The sequence below is a fragment of the Salmo trutta genome, chromosome 36 (genome assembly GCF_901001165.1).
Source record: "Salmo trutta chromosome 36, fSalTru1.1, whole genome shotgun sequence".
In the NCBI taxonomy this organism is placed as follows: domain Eukaryota; kingdom Metazoa; phylum Chordata; class Actinopteri; order Salmoniformes; family Salmonidae; genus Salmo; species Salmo trutta.
Window position 1 is genome coordinate 23271146 of NC_042992.1, and position 23651 is coordinate 23294796.

General features: G+C 42.9%; 2 protein-coding genes across 5 annotated transcripts; one reads left to right on the forward strand and one right to left on the reverse strand.

The window, feature by feature from the left end:
- The first annotated feature begins 45 nt into the window (after nucleotides 1-45).
- Nucleotides 46-16594, forward strand: LOC115175671 (collagen alpha-1(XXVIII) chain-like). 4 transcript variants are annotated; one of them, XM_029735088.1, is made up of 10 exons: nucleotides 46-798; nucleotides 940-984; nucleotides 1843-1920; nucleotides 2101-2181; nucleotides 2353-2385; nucleotides 3243-3311; nucleotides 4085-4153; nucleotides 4255-4326; nucleotides 4479-4547; nucleotides 15986-16594. In XM_029735088.1, exons 5-10 carry the CDS (start codon nucleotides 2359-2361, stop codon nucleotides 16178-16180), a joined length of 501 nt encoding a protein of 166 aa, XP_029590948.1. In that variant the 5' UTR covers nucleotides 46-798; nucleotides 940-984; nucleotides 1843-1920; nucleotides 2101-2181; nucleotides 2353-2358; the 3' UTR covers nucleotides 16181-16594. The 4 variants fall into 4 exon arrangements, with proteins under 4 accessions (XP_029590948.1, XP_029590946.1, XP_029590947.1 ...); XM_029735086.1 differs by lacking the exon at nucleotides 46-798 and having other exon boundaries at nucleotides 812-984; nucleotides 1670-1920; XM_029735087.1 differs by lacking the exon at nucleotides 46-798 and having other exon boundaries at nucleotides 812-984.
- On the reverse strand, nucleotides 16513-23355 carry LOC115175672 (glycoprotein-N-acetylgalactosamine 3-beta-galactosyltransferase 1-like). The gene is made up of 4 exons (XM_029735090.1): nucleotides 23256-23355; nucleotides 22766-22958; nucleotides 19442-20106; nucleotides 16513-17345 (listed from the first exon to the last, which is right to left on the reverse strand). The coding sequence occupies exons 3-4, from the start codon at nucleotides 19709-19711 to the stop codon at nucleotides 17169-17171; spliced, it is 447 nt and encodes a 148-aa protein (XP_029590950.1). The 5' UTR covers nucleotides 19712-20106; nucleotides 22766-22958; nucleotides 23256-23355; the 3' UTR covers nucleotides 16513-17168.
- Nucleotides 23356-23651: the final 296 nt, after the last annotated feature.

The following is a 23651-nucleotide window of genomic DNA, read 5'->3' on the forward strand; positions in this document are numbered from 1 at the left end:
TACTTGTTAGATTTTACTCCACTGTCAGAACTAGAAGCACAAGCATTTCACAACACTCACTTTAACATCTGTGTGTTTGTGACCGATAAAATTAGATTTGATTTGACACTATTGAGTTGACTGAGGCTATACGGCACAGAACCGTCTGACACTATTGAGTTGACTGAGGCTATACGGCACAGAGGCCCCTGACACTATTGAGTTGACTGAGGCTATACGGCACAGAGGCCCCTGACACTATTGAGTTGACTGAGGCTATACGGCACAGAGGCCCCTGACACTATTGAGTTGACTGAGGCTATACGGCACAGAGGCCTCTGACACTATTGAGTTGACTGAGGTTATACGGCACAGAGGCCCCTGACACTATTGAGTTGACTGAGGCTATACGGCACAGAGGCCCCTGACACTATTGAGTTGACTGAGGCTATACGGCACAGAGGCCTCTGACACTATTGAGTTGACTGAGGTTATACGGCACAGAACCCTCTGACACTATTGAGTTGACTGAGACTGTATAGGCTACTACTCAGGGTTTGAGGCTGATAATATACAGAGGTCACAGAAAGAGCATAGACAGAGGATTTACACACCGAACGATCATAGTCACCTACACACGCATTTACAAACACCATGGGGATGTTATGGGAACAACCAGGGATGAAAAAGGGCCCCAAAAAATATATTCTGTCCAATGATCTGTCCTCTGATGGAATGATATCTCCATTCCTGTGTAATTTGCAGGGGAAAACAGGCCGGTCTGGATCTGACGGTACTCCAAGTCCTAAAGGATTTTGTGTAAATTCTTTGTTTTGTCCTAAAATAATCTGTAGTGACAGAAGCAGTGTTTTTACATACGTTGATGTTTGTTGGAATGTTTTTACATAGGTTGATGGATGTACGGATGCATTAACCGTCTGGTCTCTGGTGTCACTGTAGGGGGAACCTGTCATCAATGGAAGGCCTGGAATGGAGGGTATCGAGGTACTGTAGCATGCATGACTAAACCACACGCATTTCCAAGAGAGAGATTTTTTTTTTAACTAAATAATCTTAGAGGGTTCAATGACAGTTCAATGGGATCGAACCCGGGTCTGTAGTAATGCCTATAGCATTGCGATGCAGTACCTTAGACCGCTGCGCCACTTGGGAGGCCCTGACTGATTTGGTTTTCTTATTTGGGAATATACAGTATTTGTGAAAACCTCAAGGCCCTGTGATTATAGCCCACTGCAGAGGATTTATATTCACGCATTGACCGAGGTGTTTGTCTTGTCTCTTTTGTATTTTTTTTTTTTATTAATGAATACATTTTTATTTAACTAGGCAAGTCAGTTAAGCAAAAAATATTATTTGCAATGACTGCCTACCCCGGCCAAACCCTAACGACGCTAGGCCAATTGTGCGCCGCCTTATGGGACTCCCAATCACGGCTGATTGTGATACAGCCTGGAATCGAACCAGGGTCTGTAGTGATGCCTCTAGCACTGAGATGCAGTGCCTTAGACCGCTGCACCAGTTAGTGGAGGTCTTGGGGACCAGGGCCCTGAAGGACCCAAAGTAAGGATTATGCTAAACTTCCTATACCTCCAGAAATGTTCTAGATAAAGATACAGCTAAAATGTACAGAGAAAGTTGGGGAAAGGTGAATGATGCCCCTCTTTCCCAGGGTGACCTAGTGGAGTGATGGGACCTCCAGGGGATACTGGCATCAGGTTTCCTACACCTAAGGCCAGTTTAAATCTGTTGTTAGGGGTGACTTCTACCTCTTTTCTGTCATACGATCTCTCTAGTGATCTCTAGTCATCTCTCAGACTCTAATCCTAATTTATCCTGTGTCAGAACACCTAGGGTGATAAAGGAAACCAGGGAAGACCTGGACCCACCAGTCCCATGGGTATGAGTGAACCAGGACTGCCGGTAAGTTCACAGTGTTCCTTAGGTTTTATGGATAGATATCTTTCTTACGTCAGTGCTTGACATAGCCCTCTTGTAGAATTACCCTGCAGTGTGTCAGGATATCCACTAGGGTAAGACATATTGTAAATAATTGAGCTTTGCTCTTTGCTGATGGATAAAAATAATTTCTATCTTCTTTAGTATGTCTACTAGGGTCTGATTGGTCGTCCAGGGCTTCAGGGAACACAAGGGTTCCCAGGAGAGGGTCTACCAGGGCCTAAGGTGAGACACCATCACTAGCTGTTCCACCCACTGATTAGTCTAGCTTGGATATGTACTGTATGTGTACGCTATAGTGTGCTGTATGTGAGATATGACATGTACTGGAGTACTCTCATACTCATACAGTGAAGTATGTACCTAGATAATGGCTCAGTGTCTTATGTGTTTCAGGATGACATGGGTTCAAGGTTCAAAGGTGACATGGTATGTTTACATTTACATTTACGTCATTTAGCAGACGCTCTTATCCAGAGCGACTTACAAATTGGTGCATTCACCTTATGATATCCAGTGGAACAACTACTTTACAATAGTACATCTATATTTTTTTTTTTTGGGGGGGGGGGGGTTAGAAGGATTACTTTATCCTATCCCAGGTATTCCTTAAAGAGGTGGGGTTTCAGGTGTCTCCGGAAGGTGGTGATTGTTGACCCTGACCTTAACCTAAACCACCTCAAGATGGGAGGTATTGAAGTGCTGTGTGTCTATGGTGATGATGGTCATGAAAACATGGCGTACAGTAAGGTAGGGGGTCCGGCCTTACTGTCTAAATTTGTAGAATGGCAGGAAATGTGCTTTAAAATGGGAAAATTGTCTCTCTGATGCCAAGAGGGGGGCCTTTTAAATGTTCAGTCCCTGGGGCCGAGACTTGAGTCCGGCCATGCACTGCAGAAGTCATAGTAAAACCTCTTGTATGCCATTTTTATCACACTGTAGTAGGAGTTGTGTTCTGATATTATGACAGGGTCCTTGATGAGGTTGCTATCATCAAATGGGGTCCCGACGCAAAACATTTTGGGAACCCCTGCACTAAGGGATTACCTCTTATCCCCTGATCCTCTAACTTCTGACCTCCAGGGAAACACAGGAGCCCCAGGGTTGTCAGGATTGATGGGTTTTCCAGGCGCAGGGATACAAGGAGAAATGGCAGGCCTATCAAATGATTAAATGTTTTCCTCTGTGTTCCATTATTTTGATTTGTATCCCACTGCCATTCTGGTTTGTTCTATCACTCACTTATAACTGAACTGAGTAATCTATGTCCCTCTCTCTCCCTGCAGGGAGACCATGGTCCACCTGGGTCTTCCAGCCCTCGTGGGCCACCAGGGCTGGGAATAGTTGGCCCGAAGGTGAGTAGAACTAAATATGGGAATGGGTGATATGGTACATTGCCCCCTTACTCAAATCCAGACCTCGAGGTGCTTAGTACTGCTGGTTTTCATTCTTCCCCTCTATTTATTTTTTATTTTATTTCACCTTTATTTAACCAGGTTATTTAACCAGTTGAGAACAAGTGCTCATTTACAACTGCGACCTGGCCAAGATAAAGCAAAGCAGTGCAACACAAACAACACAGAGTTACACATGGAATAAACAAACGTACAATCAATAACACAATAAAAAAAACATCTATATACAGTGTGTGCAAATGAGGTAAGATTAGGGAGGTAAGGCAATAAATAGGCCGTAGTGGCGAAGTAATTACGATTTAGCAATTAAACACTGGAGTGATAGATGTGCAGAAGATTAATGTGCAAGTAGAGATACTGGGGTGCAAAGGAGCAAAAAAATAAATAACAATATGGGGATGAGGTTGTTGGATGGGCTATTTACAGATGGGCTATGTACAGGTGCAATGATCTGTGAGCTACTCTGACAGCTGATGTTTAAAGTTAGTGAGGCAGGGTAGGATAGGTATAGGTCTGTAACAGTTTGGATCTAGAGTGTCTCCCCCTTTGAAGAGGGGGATGACCACGGCAGCTTTCCAATCTTTAGGAATCTCGGACGATACAAAAGAGAGGTTGAACAGGCTAGTAATAGGGGTTGCTACAATTGTGGCAGATAATTTAAGAGAGCGTCCAGGTCCTCTAATCAGGGACTGATTCAGTTGTCTTCTCCACAGGGTGACCAGGGCTTCCCAGGGCAGCATGGACCACAGGGAGAGAGAGGAGTCGTGGAGCCAGGGCCGAAGGTGAGTAGATGGCAAAGGTCTCCAATGCAGCATAAAATATACAGCTGAGATGAGCAGGTTTTGAATGTGGAGGTGAGTGTCTGATCTGTGGTCGTCTCCAGGGTGAACCAGGACCTGACGGATCCTCTGGGATACCTGGTATACTTGGGGAAGATGGAGCGGTCCAACCTAAGGTAAGCAAGGTGTCAAAGTTAATTTAGAGGTCAAAGTTCATTGGGCCCCATTGTTCATCTACTATACAGTATAAAGAGCACAGACATTTGAAATAGTTATTACATAACTTTTTAACTTGTTTATTGTCTTCATTTTCTTTGTCTTGAAACAGGGTGAGATTGGTTTGCCAGGACTGCGAGGGACAGAGGGTGCGCCTGGGAAAGGAATTCCTGGAGAAAAGGTAGAGTTCTATTTTTTGAAGGTTTAGGGATCTAGAATGTTTACCCAGACAACCACCCAGAGTCCTATAGAAACCTTTAGTAGTTCTGGCCTACCTGCATACACCTACGTTAAACACAGCATTGTCTGCTTCCAGTATAAGAGTCATGCTGATTAACTCAAACTTAAGCAATACAAGAGAGGATATCCTGAATAGTCAACCTTTGAAGTACAGGATGGACAAATATTGTGCTGGGTCTTATACAACTTAATTGAGTGAGTTTACCAGTCACCCTCCTGGGTGACAAAATATTGAACATGCCCTATACGTCAGGCTGGCTGAATAAACATTTCCTGAACACAAAGTCAATATATATCCACTACAACTAGACTCCCTGACTGGTGCTTCACCTTTAAAAGGCAGTTCCAAGCAATATTATACGTCATAATGAAATATGATAAGTTATGAATGGTACCTGTATTGATAACGGAAGCTTAAACACAGTAGTGGTGCTTTCAGAGAATCCAGACAGGGTTGGGTGTCCCAAATAGCATCTTATACCCTTAAAGTGTGGTCCACTGCACTCTCGTGGAACTGGGTCCTTTCTATGACTTCTGCAGTGAAACCTTTGACAATGACGACCAAAATGGTCAAGAATTTGTCCAGGTCCTAGTTATAGGCTAGCTACCTGAGCAGGTAATATGGGAAATGTTAGGGTTAACGGCTGGTTGGTCACAACTGCTGTGAAAAATTATAGACCGGAGTCCCCTTTTATAGGCCGGCGGACCAATTCTCCCCCAAAAAAACTCAGTCTCAACTTACTGTTGATAGTTAAGTTAATAGAATACACAAGGTGCAATTTCTAAATTTGGTTGTGCATCACCAGTCACTCAATTAGCCCATGTCAATTTCTTTTTTAGGTTGGTAAGTTAGTCTGGTGGCCAGCTATCTAAACTTGTAGTTAGCATGGTCGAATTACCGACCGGGGTGGGGCCCATTGATCATCAGCTATCATGTTAAAAACTGAAAACATTTGCCTTCAACCTATGGCAAATTGTGTAGAATTGCAGGAAATTAGCTGTAAAACTGTACATTTTTATCTCCACTCCATGGCAAGATGATTAGAAATGTAGCAAACTTGCTTTAAAACGGCAACATTTTCTCTATGCCCCATGGCAAAATGTGCAGATTTGCAGTAAATTAACTTTAAAACAGATTTTTCCCCCTTTCGTTATTACGAGGGGGCCGCTAAAATGTTTTGCTCGCAAGGTGGAGAGGTATGGATATGGGTACACAGACCCACAAGCCACTGGGGCCCCTTATGAGTTCGCTTTTTTAGTGGCCCCCATCAAAGTTGCCCATCCCTGCTGTAGATGTTAGAGAATGTTAGGGTTTAAGGCGGGTCATCTTTAATAGAGGAGGCATTAGGGTTTATGCTTGGATTTGGTTTTAAGTGTTTTTTGAAGGGAATTCTAGGGGCTAACTTTAGGGTTCGATTAGGCAGCGTAGCCTAGTGGTTAGAGCGTTGGACTAGTAACCGAAAGATTGCAAGATCAAATCCCCGAGCTGACAAGGTACAAATCTGTCGTTCTGCCCCTGAACAAGGCAGTTAACCCACTGTTCCTAGGCCGTCATTGTAAATAAGAATTTGTTCTTAACTGACTTGCCTAGTTAAATAAAGGTAAAATACAAAAATAAATATGTGTGTTTTGAGTGTCATCTGAGGTTCTATGTCAAGTTACATGTGTGGAATGCCACTTGGAATTCTTCAACTTTTTCGGTCTGGGTGGTATTCGGACTTCACACAACATTTTTAAGAAAGTGTCCCATTGACATCAAGGAAGTCTGAGTTGTGCCTATTTACATTTTGAATCAGGCCCTCTATGCAAATGCCTGCCCAACATTCCACAGAGGTGCACTGTTTCCGCCAGGGTTCCCAGAAGCATTGACACGAAGCCAGCAACCATTGTTTTGCTTCACTGCATTTTACAGCCTGGTATCATAGACTAGACGTAACCAGTGGTGATTTTAGCATGTAAATCTTGGTGGGGAAAAAAATCTATGCTGGGATGCATGCCAGCAAAGCCACTACACAACACAACACTAAAAAATACATTAATTGCACGATAACGGTGACAAACGGTGCCCACAAACTGTTAGTTTGTCCCAACAGCATTGATTCCCAACAGTATTGATTCCCAACAGCATTGATTCCCAACAGTATTGATTCCCAACAGCATGGATTACCAACAATGACGAGACAGCCTACAGGGAGGAGGTGAGGGCTCTGGGAGTATGGGGCCAGTAAAATAACCTCTCTTCTCAACGTCAACAAAACAAAGCAGATGATCGTGGACTTCAGGAAAACGCAGAGGGAGCACCCCCCCATCCACATCGACGAGACAGCAGTGGAGAAGGTGGAAAGTTTTATGTTCTTCAGCGTACACATCACTGACAAACTGAAATGCTCCACCCACACAGACAGTGTGGTGAAGAAGGCGCAACAGTGCCTCTTCAACCTCAGGAGGCTGAAGAAATTTGGCTTGTCATCCAAAACCCTCACAAACTTTTACAGATGCACAATTGAGAGCATCCTGTTGGGCTGTATTACCGCCTGGAACGGCAACTGCACCGCCCACAACTGCAGAGCTCTCCAGAGGGTGGTGCGGTCTGCGCAACGCATCACCGGGGGCAAACTACCTGCCCTCCAGGACACCTACAGCACCCAATGTCACAGGAAGGCCAAAAAGATACTCAAGGACAGCAACCACCCGAGCCACTGCCTGTTCACCCCGGGGACAGAGAGACTGACAGCTTCTATCTCAAGGCCACCAGACTGTTAAATAGCCATCACTAGCACAGAGGCTGCTGCCTATATACATAGACTTGAAATCATTGGCCATTTTAATAAATGGAAAACTAGTCACTTTAGTAATGTCACTTTAATAATGTTTACATTTCTTGCATTACTCCTCATGTACAGTATATACTGCATTCTATACTATTCTACTGTATGTTAGTCTATGCCGCTCTGAGATTGCTCGTCCACATATTTATATATTCTGAACTCCATTCCTCTATATAGATTTGTGTGCATTGGGTATATGTTGTGAAATTGTTAGATATTACTTGTTAGATATTGCTGCACTGTTGGAGCTAGAAACAAACATTTCGCTACACCCGCAATAACATCTGCTAAACACGTGTATGTGACCAATAAAATGTTATTTGATTTGAGCAGTCCCAACACCTTACCACCGCTACACCTGGCTATCAGCGGAGCCTTGTCTGGCAGCGAAACAGTTAATTCAGCCTCATTTACTGCCTTTAAAAAAGCATAGCTGATATGGCTGATTTGCTTAAACAAATGTGGTTTCTACTGACAGTTGAGATGTACAAACTGTGGCATAAGAGGACGACAAGCGGATAAGAGGCAATCCGTAATTTCGATTAAGACATTAAAGAGCGAGCTAGGAGGACGTAGTCAATATAACTATTTGTTCAGCACTTTTGAAATGTACAGCAACAGAATTGAGAACATGGGCCGTTCTTACAGTGTTCTCCCTGTACTCCAAGTTAGAACCGTAGGATAAATAAAGGGGGCATATAAGTAGACAATGAAAGCTCTTACAATATTTGATGATTGCATTTCTCAAAACAGGTTATAGGATACATGTGCACCACCAAGTCAGAACAATAGGCAAAATTAAGAGGGGGAAATAGACCAAATTATTAGGGTGAGGCACATGGGCTACTAACAGCTTACTACACAACATACACTTTGTATTACTTTCTTAGCTACAGTATACATACAGTTGAAGTCGGAAGTTTACATACACCTGTTGGGGAGTTAGGTCAACAAAAATTGATTTGAGGGCAGAATATATGTTTTATTAATGAGTGTTTGATTAAATCCACAGCCTGTGTTTGTGGTAACCATGGTGCCAAGCAAAGATGTACAATAGAATAAAAATATTCCATACCATTTGTTCATTAAGCGATTTGAAAGGGACACTGAATCTTTTGTAGGCTTACACTGTAAACAATATTTCTGTACTCCCTCCCTTCAGCTTTCTTTACCTAATTTCAAAAAGACTTCAAAAACAACTAAATAAAAAAGAAACAAAATAATGTGTGATTTCTTAGTATCAATCTTTTAAAGCAAGTTTTCTCCAGGCTTTCTCATGCGAAGGCTATGGATTTCTGCCTGCATGGGTGACTGCTACCTATCACTGTAGTCCCCTTAACCAAGGTAAGAGTGGAGAGAGATACAGTTGAAGTCGGAAGTTTGCATACACCTTAGCCAAATACATTTAAACTCAGTTTTTCACAATTCCTGACATTTAATCCTAGTAAAAATTCCCTGTCTTAGGTCAGTTAGGATAACCACTTTATTTTAAGAATGTGAAATGTCAGAATAATAGTAGAGAGAATGATTTATTTCAGCTTTTATTTCTTTCATCATGTTCCCAGTGGGTCAGAAGTTTACATACACTCAATTAGTATTTGGTAGCATTGCCTTTAAATTGTTTAACTTGGGTCAAACGTTTCGGGTAGCCTTCCACAAGCTTCCCACAATAAGTTGGGTGAATTTTGTCCCATTCCTCCTGTCAGAGCTGGTGTAACTGAGTCAGGTTTGTAGGCCTCCTTGCTCGCACACACTTTTTCAGTTCTGCCCACAAATTTTCTATAGGATTGAGGTCAGAGCTTTGTGATGGCCACTCCAATACCTTGACTTTGTTGTCCTTAAGCCATTTTGCCACAACTTTGGAAGTATGCTTGGGGACATTGTACATTTGCGACCAAGCTTTAACTTCCTGACTGATGTCTTGATGTTGCTTCAATATATCCACATAATTTTCCTTTCTCATGATGCCATCTATTTTGTGAAGTGCACTAGTCCCTCCTGCAGCAACGCACCCCCACAACATGATGGTGCCAACCCCGTGCTTCACAGTTGGGATGGTGTTCTTCGGCTTGAAAGCCTCCCCCTTTTTCCTCCAAACATAACGATGGTCATTATGGCCAAACAGTTCTATTTTTGTTTCATCAGACCAGAGAACATTTCTCCAAAAAGTACGATCTTTGTCCCCATGTAAAGTTGCAAACCGTAGTCTGGCTTTTTTATGGCGGTTTTGGAGCAATGGCTTCTTCCTTGATGAGCTAATTTCTTTTGATTTTCCCATGATGTCAAGCAAAGAGGCACTGAGTTTGAAGGTAGGCCTTGAAATACATCCCCAGGTACACCTCCAATTGACTCAAATTATGTCAATTAGCCTATCAGAAGCTTCTAAAGCCATGACATCATTTTCTGGAATTTTCCAAGCTGTTTAAAGGTACAGTCAACTTAGTGTATATAAACTTCTGACCCACTGGAATTGTGGGTCACATAAGTTAAATAATCTGTCTATAAACAATTGTTGTAAAAAATATTTGTGTCATGCAGAGAGTAGATGTCCTAACCGACTTTCCAAGACTATAGTTTTTAACAAGAAATGTGTAGAGTGGTGGAAAACTAGTTTTAATGACTCCGACCTATGTGTATGTAAACTTCCAACTTCAACTGTATCTCCCTGGCATATTACATAATTTATGCAGCAGCGTACAATACATTTTTTGGACTCACCTTGTTGTACTCACTTGAACAGGAAGATGGCACGGCGGTCCTTTGTGGGGAAACTTTGTCATCAAACTTTGTCATCAAAGTCTGTCATTCTCTGGATTTAGGGTGCTTTCAAGACACCTGGGAACCCTGGGGGGTTGAATCATGATGACGTCAGTGATCTTCAGGTCGTAGCTTTTGAAAGAGGCCCGTGTTCCGAATTTACAATTCCAAGTTGGATGAAAGTTCAAAATGTATTTTCCCAGTCATAGCTCGTTTTTCCCGAGTTCCCAGTTGTCTTGAACTCACTAAAGTCCGATTTTGCAGTTCCATGTTAAGTTGTTTTGAGCACGGCACAAATCATGCTTCATTGACAGCATGGCCAATTTTGAATGTTTATAATTTTAAACTAGGAAAAGAGACTCTTAATCTTAGACTTTGGAACACACATCCACTCCACTGAATAGCAGGCTAGTGATTGTTAGCCACACTGATTGATTGTTATCCACACTGATTCCTTCCAAACCACTCATTGTTGAATTTGCAATTTCATTTACATTTACATTTAAGTCATTTAGCAGATGCTCTTATCCAGAGCGACTTACAAATTGGTGCATTCACCTTATGATATTCAGTGGAACAACCACTTTACAATAGTGCATCTAAATCTTTTTAGGGGAGGGGGGGGGGGGGGGTTAGAAGGATTACTTTATCCTTTCCCAGGTATTCCTTAAAGAGGTGGGGTTTCAGGTGTCTCCGGAAGGTGGTGATTGACTCCGCTGTCCTGGCGTCGTGAGGGAGCTTGTTCCACCATAGGGGTGCCAGAGCAGCGAACAGTTTTGACTGGGCTGAGCGGGAACTGTGCTTCCTCAGAGGTAGGGGGGCCAGCAGGCCAGAGGTGGATGAGCGCAGTGCTCTCGTTTGGGTGTAGGGACTGATCAGAGCCTGAAGGTACGGAGGTTCCGTTCCCCTCACGGCTCCGTAGGCAAGCACCATGGTCTTGTAGCGGATGCGAGTTTCAACTGGAAGCCAGTGGAGTGTGCGGAGGAGCGGGGTGACGTGAGAGAACTTGGGAAGGTTGAACACCAGACGGACTGCGGCGTTCTGGATGAGTTGTAGGGGTTTAATGGCACAGGCAGGGAGCCCAGCCAACAGCGAGTTGCAGTAATCCAGACGGGAGATGACAAGCGCCTGGATTAGGACCTGCGCCGCTTCCTGTGTGAGGCAGGATCGTACTCTGCGAATGTTGTAGAGCATGAACCTACAGGATCGGGTCACCGCCTTGATGTTAGTGGAGAACGACAGGGTGTTGTCCAGGGTCACGCCAAGGTTCTTAGCACTCTGGGAGGAGGACACAATGGAGTTGTCAACCGTGATGGCGAGATCATGGAACGGGCAGTCCTTCCCCGGGAGAAAAAGCAGCTCCGTCTTGCCGAGGTTCAGCTTGAGGTGGTGATCCGTCATCCACACTGATATGTCTGCCAGACATGCAGAGATGCGATTCGCCACCTGGTTATCAGAAGGGGGAAAGGAGAAGATTAATTGAGTGTCGTCTGCATAGCAATGATAGGAGAGACCATGTGATGATATGACAGAGCCAAGTGACTTGGTGTATAGCGAGAATAGGAGAGGGCCTAGAACAGAGCCCTGGGGGACACCAGTGGTGAGAGCACGTGGTGCGGAGACAGATTCTCGCCACGCCACCTGGTAGGAGCGACCTGTCAGGTAGGACGCAATCCAAGCGTGGGCCGCGCCGGAGATGCCCAACTCGGAGAGGGTGGAGAGGAGGATCTGGTGGTTCACAGTATCAAAGGCAGCAGATAGGTCTAGAAGGATGAGAGCAGAGGAGAGAGAGTTAGCTTTAGCAGTGCGGAGAGCCTCCGTGACACAGAGAAGAGCAGTCTCAGTTGAATGACCAGTCTTGAAACCTGACTGATTTGGATCAAGAAGGTCATTCTGAGAGAGATAGCAAGAGAGCTGGCCAAGGACGGCACGTTCAAGAGTTTTGGAGAGAAAAGAAAGAAGGGATACTGGTCTGTAGTTGTTGACATCGGAGGGATCGAGTGTAGGTTTTTTTCAGAAGGGGTGCAACTCTCGCTCTCTTGAAGACGGAAGGGACGTAGCCAGCGGTCAAGGATGAGTTGATGAGCGAGGTGAGGTAAGGGAGAAGGTCTCCGGAAATGGTCTGGAGAAGAGAGGAGGGGATAGGGTCAAGCGGGCAGGTTGTTGGGCGGCCGGCCGTCACAAGACGTGAGATTTCATCTGGAGAGAGGGGGGAGAAAGAGGTCAAAGCACAGGGTAGGGCAGTGTGAGCAGGACCAGCGGTGTCGTTTGACTTAACAAACGAGGATCGGATGTCGTCGACCTTCTTTTCAAAATGGTTAACGAAGTCATCCGCAGAGAGGGAGGAGGGGGAGGAGGATTCAGGAGGGAGGAGAAAGTGGCAAAGAGCTTCCTAGGGTTAGAGGCAGATGCTTGGAATTTAGAGTGGTAGAAAGTGGCTTTAGCAGCAGAAACGGACGAGGAAAATGTAGAGAGGAGGGAGTGAAGGGATGCCAGGTCCGCAGGGAGGCGAGTTTTCCTCCATTTCTGCTCGGCTGCCCGGAGCCCTGTTCTGTGAGCACGCAATGAGTCGTCGAGCCACGACTTATTGTGTAATGTTTATGTCCAATGGCCGATGAGCACCGATAAGTTTTATCTATAATTTCTCTTCATTATTTCTCTTCATATGACAAGGATTAAAAATGATTTGCCAGTAGATTTGTCGACTTGATTCATGATGATGACTGTTAGCTAAGATTTTGAAAGTATGAGGTTGACATGGTCAGTGCAATCAAAGCTATTGTAGATGTAATGTGATTTGACATCATTTTATCAGTGGCCAATGACCTTGAGCCTTCTTGGATGGGCACTTCTATTGTAACTCTATGGCAGCACCCAAGGGGCTAGAATTTTCTAGCTCTACCCTTAGACTTGGTGATGACGAAGTGTCGTCATGAGTGACAGAACACTGAGACAATCACGGCACAACACCACCACAGAAAACACTGAGCTAGGCTGAAACATCTGCATTTTGGAGCTGCCTTACTCAAGAAAACAGAAAAGAGACCACGTTTCTATGCGGCTTTATTATCTCAATGATATATATTATTTTACATTGTTTGCAAACTGATATGTGACACGTATTAATGCCAAAATAACATGTAAAACAGAAAAGCTCCCCCCCAAAATGTTTTGGGGCCCCACCTGCCCTGAAATACGGGTCACCACTGGACATAACATAACAAATCTAAATCCTGGACACTCAAATTAGTGTGACATGTTACATTTGGTATGGTTTCATGAGACAGAAAGTTACTTAAGGCACAAACGAAAGGAGGGTGGTTGGTCGGGGTGGTTGGCTTGTCTATATAACACGAACATCTAACAACCCAAAGGTTGCGTGTTCAAATCTCATTTAGCATTTTAGCTAATTACCAATTTTTAAACGACTTGCTATTTTGCAACTACTTGGCATGTTATCTAACCCTTCCCCTAACCCTAAACTTAACCCATTTAACTAACCCTAAACTTAACCTTTTATACAAATTCCTAACCTTTATCCCTAACCCAGCTATTGTTAGTCAGCTAGTTAAAGTTAGTGTTAGCCACCCAGCTAATGTTAACCACAACAAATTGGAATTCGTAACAGCATACATTTTATCAAATTTTCTACATATTGTACGGTTTGCAAATTCATATATTGTAAATTTTTCACATTTGTAACATATACAAATTGTAATTCGTAACATATCATTCAAAATGCATGATGGACATCCACAAATGAATACATACCATACAAAACCTAACATATCACACTAAATGGATTGTCACAGATTTAAATACACTATAATACGAAATGCTCTGAATCCAGGTTGCATTTTAGTGTGATCAAGTCGTCTTAAATTACTTCACTACAATGCAATGTTTGTTTTTACTATCAGTATTTGCCTTCATACCATAATCCTCAGATTTCAAAAGACATAAGTATTGCTTCTATTACTTTACAAACTATTTGATTGACTATTGTGTGATATGAGGTTGTTTGATTAGGGATAAAGACAGATGAACAATATGCTTTATAACAATACCAGTAAGCTCCTGCCCCTACCCCCTAGCTTCTAACCCTATCCCCTACCCCTTAGCTCCTACCCCTAGCCCAAGGGGGGGGGGGGGGGGGGGGGGGGGGGGGGCAAAAGTACGGGCCGTATTTATTATTATAATATTTTTTTAAGCCCTTTTTTCCCCCCCAATTTCGTGGTATCCAATTGGTAGTTAGTCTTGTCCCATCGCTGCAACTCCCGTACGGACTTGGGAGAGGCAAAGGTCGAGAGCTGTGCGACCTCCGAAACGCGACCCAGCCAAGCCACACTGCTTCTTGACACACTGCCCGCTTAACCTGGAAGCCAGCCGCACCAATGTGTCTGAAGAAACGTTCACCTGGCAATGGTGTCAGTGTGCATGCGCCCGCCAACCACAGGAAACTATTCTCTCCTGTTGATAATATAATAGTCTTCATAGGGAGAGAGAGACTATACTCTCCTGTTGATAATATAATAGTCTTCATAGGAAGAGAGAGAGACTATTCTCTCCTGTTGATAATATAATAGTCTTCATAGGGAGAGAGAGAGAGACTATTCTCTCCTGTTGATTATATAATAGTCTTCATAGGAAGAGAGAGAGACTATACTCTCCTGTTGATAATATAATAGTATTCATATTGAGAGAGAGACTATACTCTCCTGTTGATAATAGAATAGTCTTCATAGGGAGAGAGAGAGAGACTATACTCTCCTGTTGATAATATAATAGTCTTCATAGGGAGAGAGAGACTATACTCTCCTGTTGATTATTTAATAGTCTTCATAGAGAGAGAGAGACTATACTCTCCTGTTGATAATATAATAGTCTTCATAGTGAGAGAGACTATACTCTCCTGTTTATTATATTATCAAATTATATTATCTTCATAGGGAGAGAGAGAGAGAGACTATACTCTCCTGTTGATAATATAATCGTCTTCAAATCTCGGCCTGCCAAACCCTCTCCTAACCCGGAGGCTGGGCCAATTGTGCACCGCCTCATTGGTCTCCCAGTCACGGCCAGCTGTGATACAGCCTGGGATCGATGCAGTGCCTTAGACGGCTGCGCCACTCAGGAGGCCCCCGCAAATTGATTTTAACAAACATTTGGTCCCCCAAAAAATGTGTCCCTCCGTTGAATTGCAAAATCGCGATGTGGCCCTCGAGCTAAAAAGTTTGCCCACCCCTTCCCTATCCCCTACCCCTGGCTCCTACCCCCTAGCTGCTACCTCTAGCTCCTACCCCCTGGCATAGACCCTTCATTTGCTGTAGATCTGTTTGCAGACACATATTGTCAACATCTCTTGTTTCTTTTCAATACCAGTGTCCTTTTTAAAAAGGTCAAATGTTTTTCTTTTTGAAAATTGGCATGTGGAACTGAACTAATGTTTGTGTGTTTTGCAGGGCCTCTCCCAACTCTTGTTTGTCTTTGTGTGGCTTATCAAGCTAAGTTGTCTTATCTGTACATGGATTTCTTCACACGTTTGCATACACCCACTATAAATATTTTGTCTATGGTAGACTCAGATCTGTTTCCTTGTTCAGCTTATATTACAACACCAGTTGTCACATCTTCAACAAACAGACGGTATTAACCCATTTGTCTCTCTGTTAGTCTGTTAAAATAGAAAGTCCTATAATATAAGCATTTTAAAAACAAGTGTAATGCTTTATAACTTGTTATAATGATGTAGAAGACTTTATAAAGTCTTACAAAAACCTATTGTCTGTTCCAGTGGTGGGGGGCAGACAGCCGTTGGACCCTGGGCCATGTCGTCAGTATGTGGTCGGGTGGTACTACGACCCGGAAGTCAACGCCTGTGCCCAGTTCTGGTACGGAGGTTGCCAGGGCAACGGAAATCAGTTTGAGTCGGAAGCCGTGTGCAGGAGCACCTGCGACTGCACGTAACAGACAGTGGTGCTTTGTTTAAAGAGAGTTGGGCCGTGTGCAAAGCCTGCACATTTCCCAATGTTGATGTCAGAGGGATGCACTGAGGACATGGGCTCCTATCTATCTATGGCTGCATCCCAATTCTCCCAAGGATGTGGAGTATGTTAGTGCATACTTTGGGATAAGGGTGGAGAATCGGGTCACAGTCTCTCTATCAGTTACAGTTTGACCAAAGCTCAGGCGAACGACAGCACTGCTACACTGATGCTCCAGAGAGGACCTGTATACTCTATTTCTCTATTGTGTTCTTTATGTAGTCTGTGAACCATCCCCTGTACTGTACAAATATTCAATCAGTTCATATTTTTTATATTTTCACACACCCTTGTTTTTACTCATTGTGTTGCTTCAAATAATTGTCCATTAAAAGACACCTTAACTTCCAAACCAAAAACACTGAACTGAACAGATTCTCACAGGTCAGGAGTCTCATAACATGAAATGATCTGTTGTGTACTGAACTTTGTCAAAATTTCATCTTTAGCTAACAATCTCAATTTAATATTTTACTAGACCTCCATAAATCTGTAGAACACATTAAGTACATACTTCTATTTTCATTTTAACAAAATATCATGTTAACCTTTGTTTAACTATAAGTTGTAAAAAAATGAACACTCGACTGTAAAATAGAATTTTTTTACATTGTATAACAAAAGCAAAGAAGGAAATGTGAAACTCTATCAACAGAATGAACTCAACTTAGTACAACTGTCTCACCCTGTCACAACAAAACTATGTTACTCTATTGTTCATGTTTGTTTACATAGACAACAAATACAATGTATAGCTTCAAAATATGTTTTAAACTACCATGTCAATGAATTTGATAGTGGTTCCATTTCCTCAGTCTCATTGCTCAGCTTACCAAAGAAAGTGGCAATGTCAGGCTGTTGTTTCGGCATTTAAACATGACACAGAAATAAGTTCTTTCTTCAGTGCAGTAGTCTGTCTGTGATATCTCTGTGTTAAGCAGAGACAGGTGTGGTGGTGTTACTCTCAATTTCAGCTGCTGCAGCATCAGGGTTGTACCTGTACTTGTATCCATAGGGCCGTAGATGATAGGTGAAGTATTCCAGCGTGTACATCTCTACAGGGTAGATGTAGTGAAATGATACGATGTGATCTGAACAACATTCTGGGCCCTGGGAGAAAGAAGAATGACAGTCTGATTAAGTATATTAATAGTCATTTAGGTCAAGGGTTCTTCAACGTTTTCAGCCTGAGACCCAAATGAGAAATTCTGTGTTTTCCTGGGACCCAAGCATAGGAAAATATGCAACTATACATACATATCAGTACATTTCATTGCACTTACGCCTAAAACAAATGCAATATAGACAAAAACAAATAACAATGAAATTAAATATCCATATAAATATATATGAATGTTAATTTTCCCCCATTAAAAACACTCTTACATATCTGTCTAGGTTGGAACTGTTGCTGTTAAAATACAATAAATAATTTTCATTCTGAACGGGAATCAACGGATTGATCACATCACACAGATGAATAACAGAACACACACAGGCTTGTTGATAGTGCAACCCTAAGTAACAGTACAGATCAAAAAAATGATCAGGCCTACTGTACATCTTACTGTAGAAATGATTGTTGAAAGTCTAGGTTGGAACTGTTGCTGTTAAAATACAATACATATGTTTTATTCTGAACTGGAATAAACTGATTGATCACATCACACAGATATAGGCCAGAAAACACACAGCAGTCCTAATGAGCATGTCTATTCTGGGCTCTGTTTTTGACAGTACAACACTGAGGTCATGCTCAGCCTTCAAACTGTTTCTGTACTTGTTTTTTAAGTATGCCAGAGTTGAGAACCCTGACTCGCATAGGTATGTGGTGCCAAACTGGACCAGAACATCTACTGCTTTCTCAGTCAGGCAGGAGACCGCTTCCTGCTGTAGATTAACAACCCAGAACTGTATTGAGTGTGTTTGCCTCAAAAAGCATCTTGCTTCAATCAGTTTATTCCAGTTAAGAATAACAATTATTATTGTATTTTAACAGCAACAGTTCCAACCTAGACTAGTTTTTTCAACAATCATTTCTACAGTAAGATGTACAGTAGGCCTGATCATTTTTCATCATCATCTGTGCTGTTACTGGGTTGCACTAGTAGCTAGCTTGCTTTGGCGAATGTTAGCTATTAGCTGTGTACAAGGCCAGGGGATTGTATGAAAGAGAAACTCACATCTACTACTATGAGAGTTAGTACTCCCTTATTTCTGCTTCTCATCACCTGTTATAAAATGACAACAATGCCTTGCTAGCTGACTTACTTTTCCACTGTCGAAGCACTGTTTCCTGAAGCATTCTGTCCTGTTCTGAAAGAACTCACTGGGTTTACCATCATGCTGTGGATGTTTGGTCAGGACGTGTCGTTTTATTAATTTGTTCGTCATGAGAGACTCATTACTAAGCACTTCCTCACACAAAACACATTGTGGGCGCTCCTCGTTATAAGTTTGTATGAAAGAGAGAGAAACTCATCGCTGTATATGCGTTTCATGACAATTGAGCTCAGTCAGAACTTGTGGCTAGCATGAGTCCATTTGATAACAGCGGTGAGTGATTGGGAATGAAGAGTCAATGGCTAACAGCGCATCATCTGCTGCCTGAACAACAGCGCTGCATCGGGTGGGTCGCGGAGTGATCTTCAAGAAAACTGCAGAAAAAAGATCCGTTAAACCGCGAAGCACACGGGCATCTCCCTCTCAAACTCGCGCAGCTGCCAAACTGAGCAGAGAAGCAGATGCACTTGGCCAAATCAATAATTATACATTTACACTGACACGTCGCGACCCATACTTTAAGAAAGGCTTATTTAGGTAGTATACCAACTGCTGTATTAAGCCTGTATAAAACATTATACAAGTGTTTATATAAGGCCCTGTACATCATGCTGCCTCACGCTACAGTAACAAGATATAGGCTTTTGTCTTAAGAGCCTTTCCGGCTCGCACAAGCTTTGCTACTTACTTATAATAAGTACAATGCCATGAGTAAATCCATGAGTAAATATTTACTGTAGCTACTCAATCATAAAACACTTTGAATGCCAAACCCAAAGCATCTATGACACCTCTCAATATACATTACACATGATTGAGGGAGTATCACACCCGCACACAGCTGAAAATATAATTGAATAGAATGGTATGTATGATTATACTTGATGTAAGTGTCCACTTCATTAGGGTTAGGCTATGCTTACCTCTCTTGGTTTGTAGTGGTCGTATAAGAGATACCAGGGCCGTTTTCTGGGTGGCACTTTGATCAAGTACATGTGTGGTGGGTAGGGATGAAACGTCTGCCTTCCCTTCACATCTCTGGAGTCCCCCGGCTCCACACCCATAGTCTCCATGCACTTCCCTAGAGCCATGTCTTCTATGATGGAGAAGTGGGAACATTTCCCCGTGTCGAATCCCTTGATGAACCTTCTGACGGCTTCTTTACTGAGGACATAGCCGGCTCCACCACTCATGTAACCCTGCTGGACGAACGGGTGGAACCTTCGCCCAAAGTATACAGGCTTCTCCGGGTCCTGTTTAGACAATGTGTGTCGGAGGTTCTCGATGACCACGAACGTGTCATCGTCGGCTTTGAGGACCCAGTCGTAGTCGTTGCGGTGGTGTTGGTAGATGTACTGGAAGGCTCTGATGGTCTTCCAGTAGAGCTGGTCTCATCCCTCAGTTACGTTGAGCCCCACCGTGGGGAATTCGGTCTCCACTGAGCTCATGTAGAGGATTTTATTGCATCGTTTGGCCCAGGTGGCCCGGATGTGTTTGGTTCTGGACTCCAGGTTCTTAGGCCCAGTCATGATCCAACATAGTAGTCGTACATTTTGGGACAGGTTAGCTGCCACACTCCTGTCCTCATCTGAAAGAGATCATTTAAAAATAATTAATAAAAAGTGTGGTCAATTAGCACATGGTGTCCCAAACTCGGTCCTGGGCCTTGCACAATTTCAACACCATCATTAAGTTTGCCGACGACACGACGGTGGTAGGCCGGATCACCGATGACGATGAGTCAGCCTACAGAGAAGAGGTCAGAGCCCTAGCATTGTGGTGCCAGGACAACAACCTCTCCCTCAACATCAGCAAGACAAAGGAGCTGATCGTGGACTACAGGAAACAGAGGACCAAGCACGCACCCATCCACATAGACAGGGCTGTAGTGGAGCAGGTTGAGAGCTTCAAGTTCCTCTGTGTCCACATCACTAAGGAATTATCATGGTTCACACACACACCAACACATTCATGAAGAGGGCATGACAACACCTCTTCCCCCTCAGGAGGCTAAAAATATTTAGCATTGGCCCTCAGATCCTCTAAAGGGTATACAGCTGCACCATTGAGAGCATCTTGACGGGCTGCATCACGGCTTGGTATGGCAACTGCTTGGCATCTGACCCCAAGGCACTACAGAGGGTAGTGTGTACAGCCCATTACATCACTGGGGCCGAGCTCCCTGCCATCCAGGACCTCTGTACCAGGCGGTGTCAGAGGAAGGCCCTAAAAAGTCTGAACTGTTCACTCTGCTACTGCATGGAAAGCTGTACCAATGCACCAAGTCTGTAAGCAACAGGACCCTGAACAGCTTCTACCCCCGTAAGACTGCTAAATAGTTAGTCCGGGTAGCTATTGGTTAACTATATGCATTGACCCATTTTGCAACTCTTTTGACTCATCACATACACTGCTGTTGTCATGAACACAATGGGAGACAGAGAGCTGGTTTCATGCGCAGGGCGCAGCAGGTGTTTATTTGTAAACAACCACAGGATGAGGCAGGTAGCTGGGTCCAGGGGAAGGTACAAGGTCATATACAGGGGGTCCAAAAAGGCAACAGTACAGGCATGGAAAAGGCTAGTAAAGTCATCCGGGAGATCAGGCAATATAGGTTGATAACAGGAAATCCGATAGGCTTAGGTACAGGCAGGGAATAGGCAAAACGCATTTTTAGTGAGGCAGGCCAAAACTATCATACATGGGAGGATTAAATTAAAGTAAAACCAGCACTCCAAGTAGAAGTGTGACACAAAACAATCAATACCTCACAATGATGGGGTGCAAAGAACTGAACTAAATAGTGTGTGATAATGACATACAGGTGTGTGAACAGGTAATTGGGATCTGGAGAGTGAGCTGCGTTCAGGGGATCTATGTGTGTTGAGAGCGTGAGCTGGAAAGTGCGCTGCGTTCAGGGGATCTACATGTTTGAGCGTGTGAGTTGGAAGCAAACGTTACAGCTGTTACTGTTTATTATCTATCTTGTTGACTAGTCACTTTATCCTTACCTATATGTACATTCTGTACAATGACAATCTAGATGATTCTGTGCTTTCAACTTTGTGGCAACAGTTTGCGAAAGGCCCTTTTTCTGTTTCCGCATGACATTGCCCCTGTGAACAAAGCGAGGTCCATACAGAAATGTTTGTTGAGATCGGTGTGGAAGAACTTGACTGGCCTGCACAGAGCCCTGACCTCAACTCCATCTAAAACCTACGGGATAAATTGGAACGCTGACTGTGAACCAGACCTAATCGCCCAACATCAGTGCCCGACTTCAATAATGCTCTTGTGGCTTAATGGAAGCAAGTCTTCACAGCAACATTCCAACATTGCGCCGTTTCCTTCCTCTCTGGCAACTGAGTTAGGAAGGACGCCTGTATCTTTGTAGTGACTGGGTGTATTGATACACCATCCAAAGTGTAATTAATAACTTCTCGATGCTCAAAGGGATATTCAATGTCCGATTTTAGTTTTTACCCATCTACCAATAGCTGGGTTTTTCTTCTTTGCTAGGCATTGGAAAACCTCCCTGGCCTTTGTGGTTGAATCTATGTTTGAACTTCACAGCTCGACTGAGGTACCAAAAATCATGTTAAGCACTTATTGCACACAGAGTGAATCCATGAATTTATTATGTGACTTCTTAAACACATTTCAACTTTTCATTTTTTATACATTTGTAAAAATGTCTAAAAACATAATTCCACTTTGACATTATGGGGTATTGTGTGTAGGGCAGTGACACAAAATCTCAATTTAATCCATTTTAAATCAGGCTGTAGCACAACAAAATGTGGAAAAAGTCAAGGGGTGTGAATACTTTCTGAAGGCACTGTATTTGAATCAGCTGTGTAGTGCTAGAGCACCCACGTTTTTCTGTTGGGGGGCCAGGACCGAGTTTGGGAAACTCTGATTTAGCAGATGCTATTATCCAAAGTATTTGGTTGTGTCATTGAAACAACTGCATGTGGCCTATGCAGGAATCAAACCCCTAACAGTAGTGTTCCCAGCACTGGCCTCTTGGAACCAGAATTCTTTCAGTAATCACAGATGTTAGAAGATTCTCTCTCACACACACAAAAAAAAAGCTTTCTACTTAGACCTTACACCATAATAGGAAGTGGAGAAAACCTCAACGCATTTGTTTATATTCGTTTTTGATGAATAACATTTTATTACAATATTGGGATTAAGAACGGCAGAAATAAAATGCAGTGAATGGATATTCAGAAGTCAATTACCTGAGTGTATGTGTCTTGGAACCCTTTTGTCATAATGAACTCCACTGGAGTAACCCAGTGAGAAAACAGCTGGTTTTGCAGTGCTGGTGTCCAAGTAAACAAAGTATTGAATAGACAGAAATCCTATACACAGCCCAGACACAAAGGGTACAGATGAAAGAGTGATCATAATTCCCCTCTTTAAGACCAAACCCTGTGAGTGATACAAAAAAATAAGTGAGTTAGGGCAGGTGAACAAACACTTGTTACTTCCAACCTGTCAAAAATTATTTGCAAATATGCTATATACAGTATACAACTGACGTTGACTGTGCTATCATGTTGAAGATCAGTTTACAAGGGGGATGTATTTAAAATAAAGGATTGTAATAATGACTCTCAATCAAAGTCATTGTTACTTTTAAAGTTACAATAACACATATAGCAACATTTTGATATTAAAATATTTTGATATTATCGTTGGTAATATTTTATGAAAAAATGGGCTTACCAGTTCACACAAAAATGTAAAAAAATATATTCTTCTCTGATTGTGGATAACGCCGGAGTAGAAACATGGAGTGACAAGAATAAGAACACATAGTGGTGGGAGTGAGTTTTATAGGCCGGTTAATTCCTCCCACCCGCATGCATGGAATGTTACCAAGCAGTTCTTGATTTTGCCTTGTCTGATACATCTGATGATGAGACTGAAAGTATGTATGTAGACTAGTAGGCTATAATTAACACATTTTCAGTCAGTGCATGATCATATCCACGGATCCAAATGGTATCCGTATTTGTTGTTTAAATTCGGATATTGAACGAACGGTACACGGATCGTGCTTTCATCCATTTACCTGCAATCACAAGAATGTTCTAGGAAACAAACATCGATTTAGTCAGT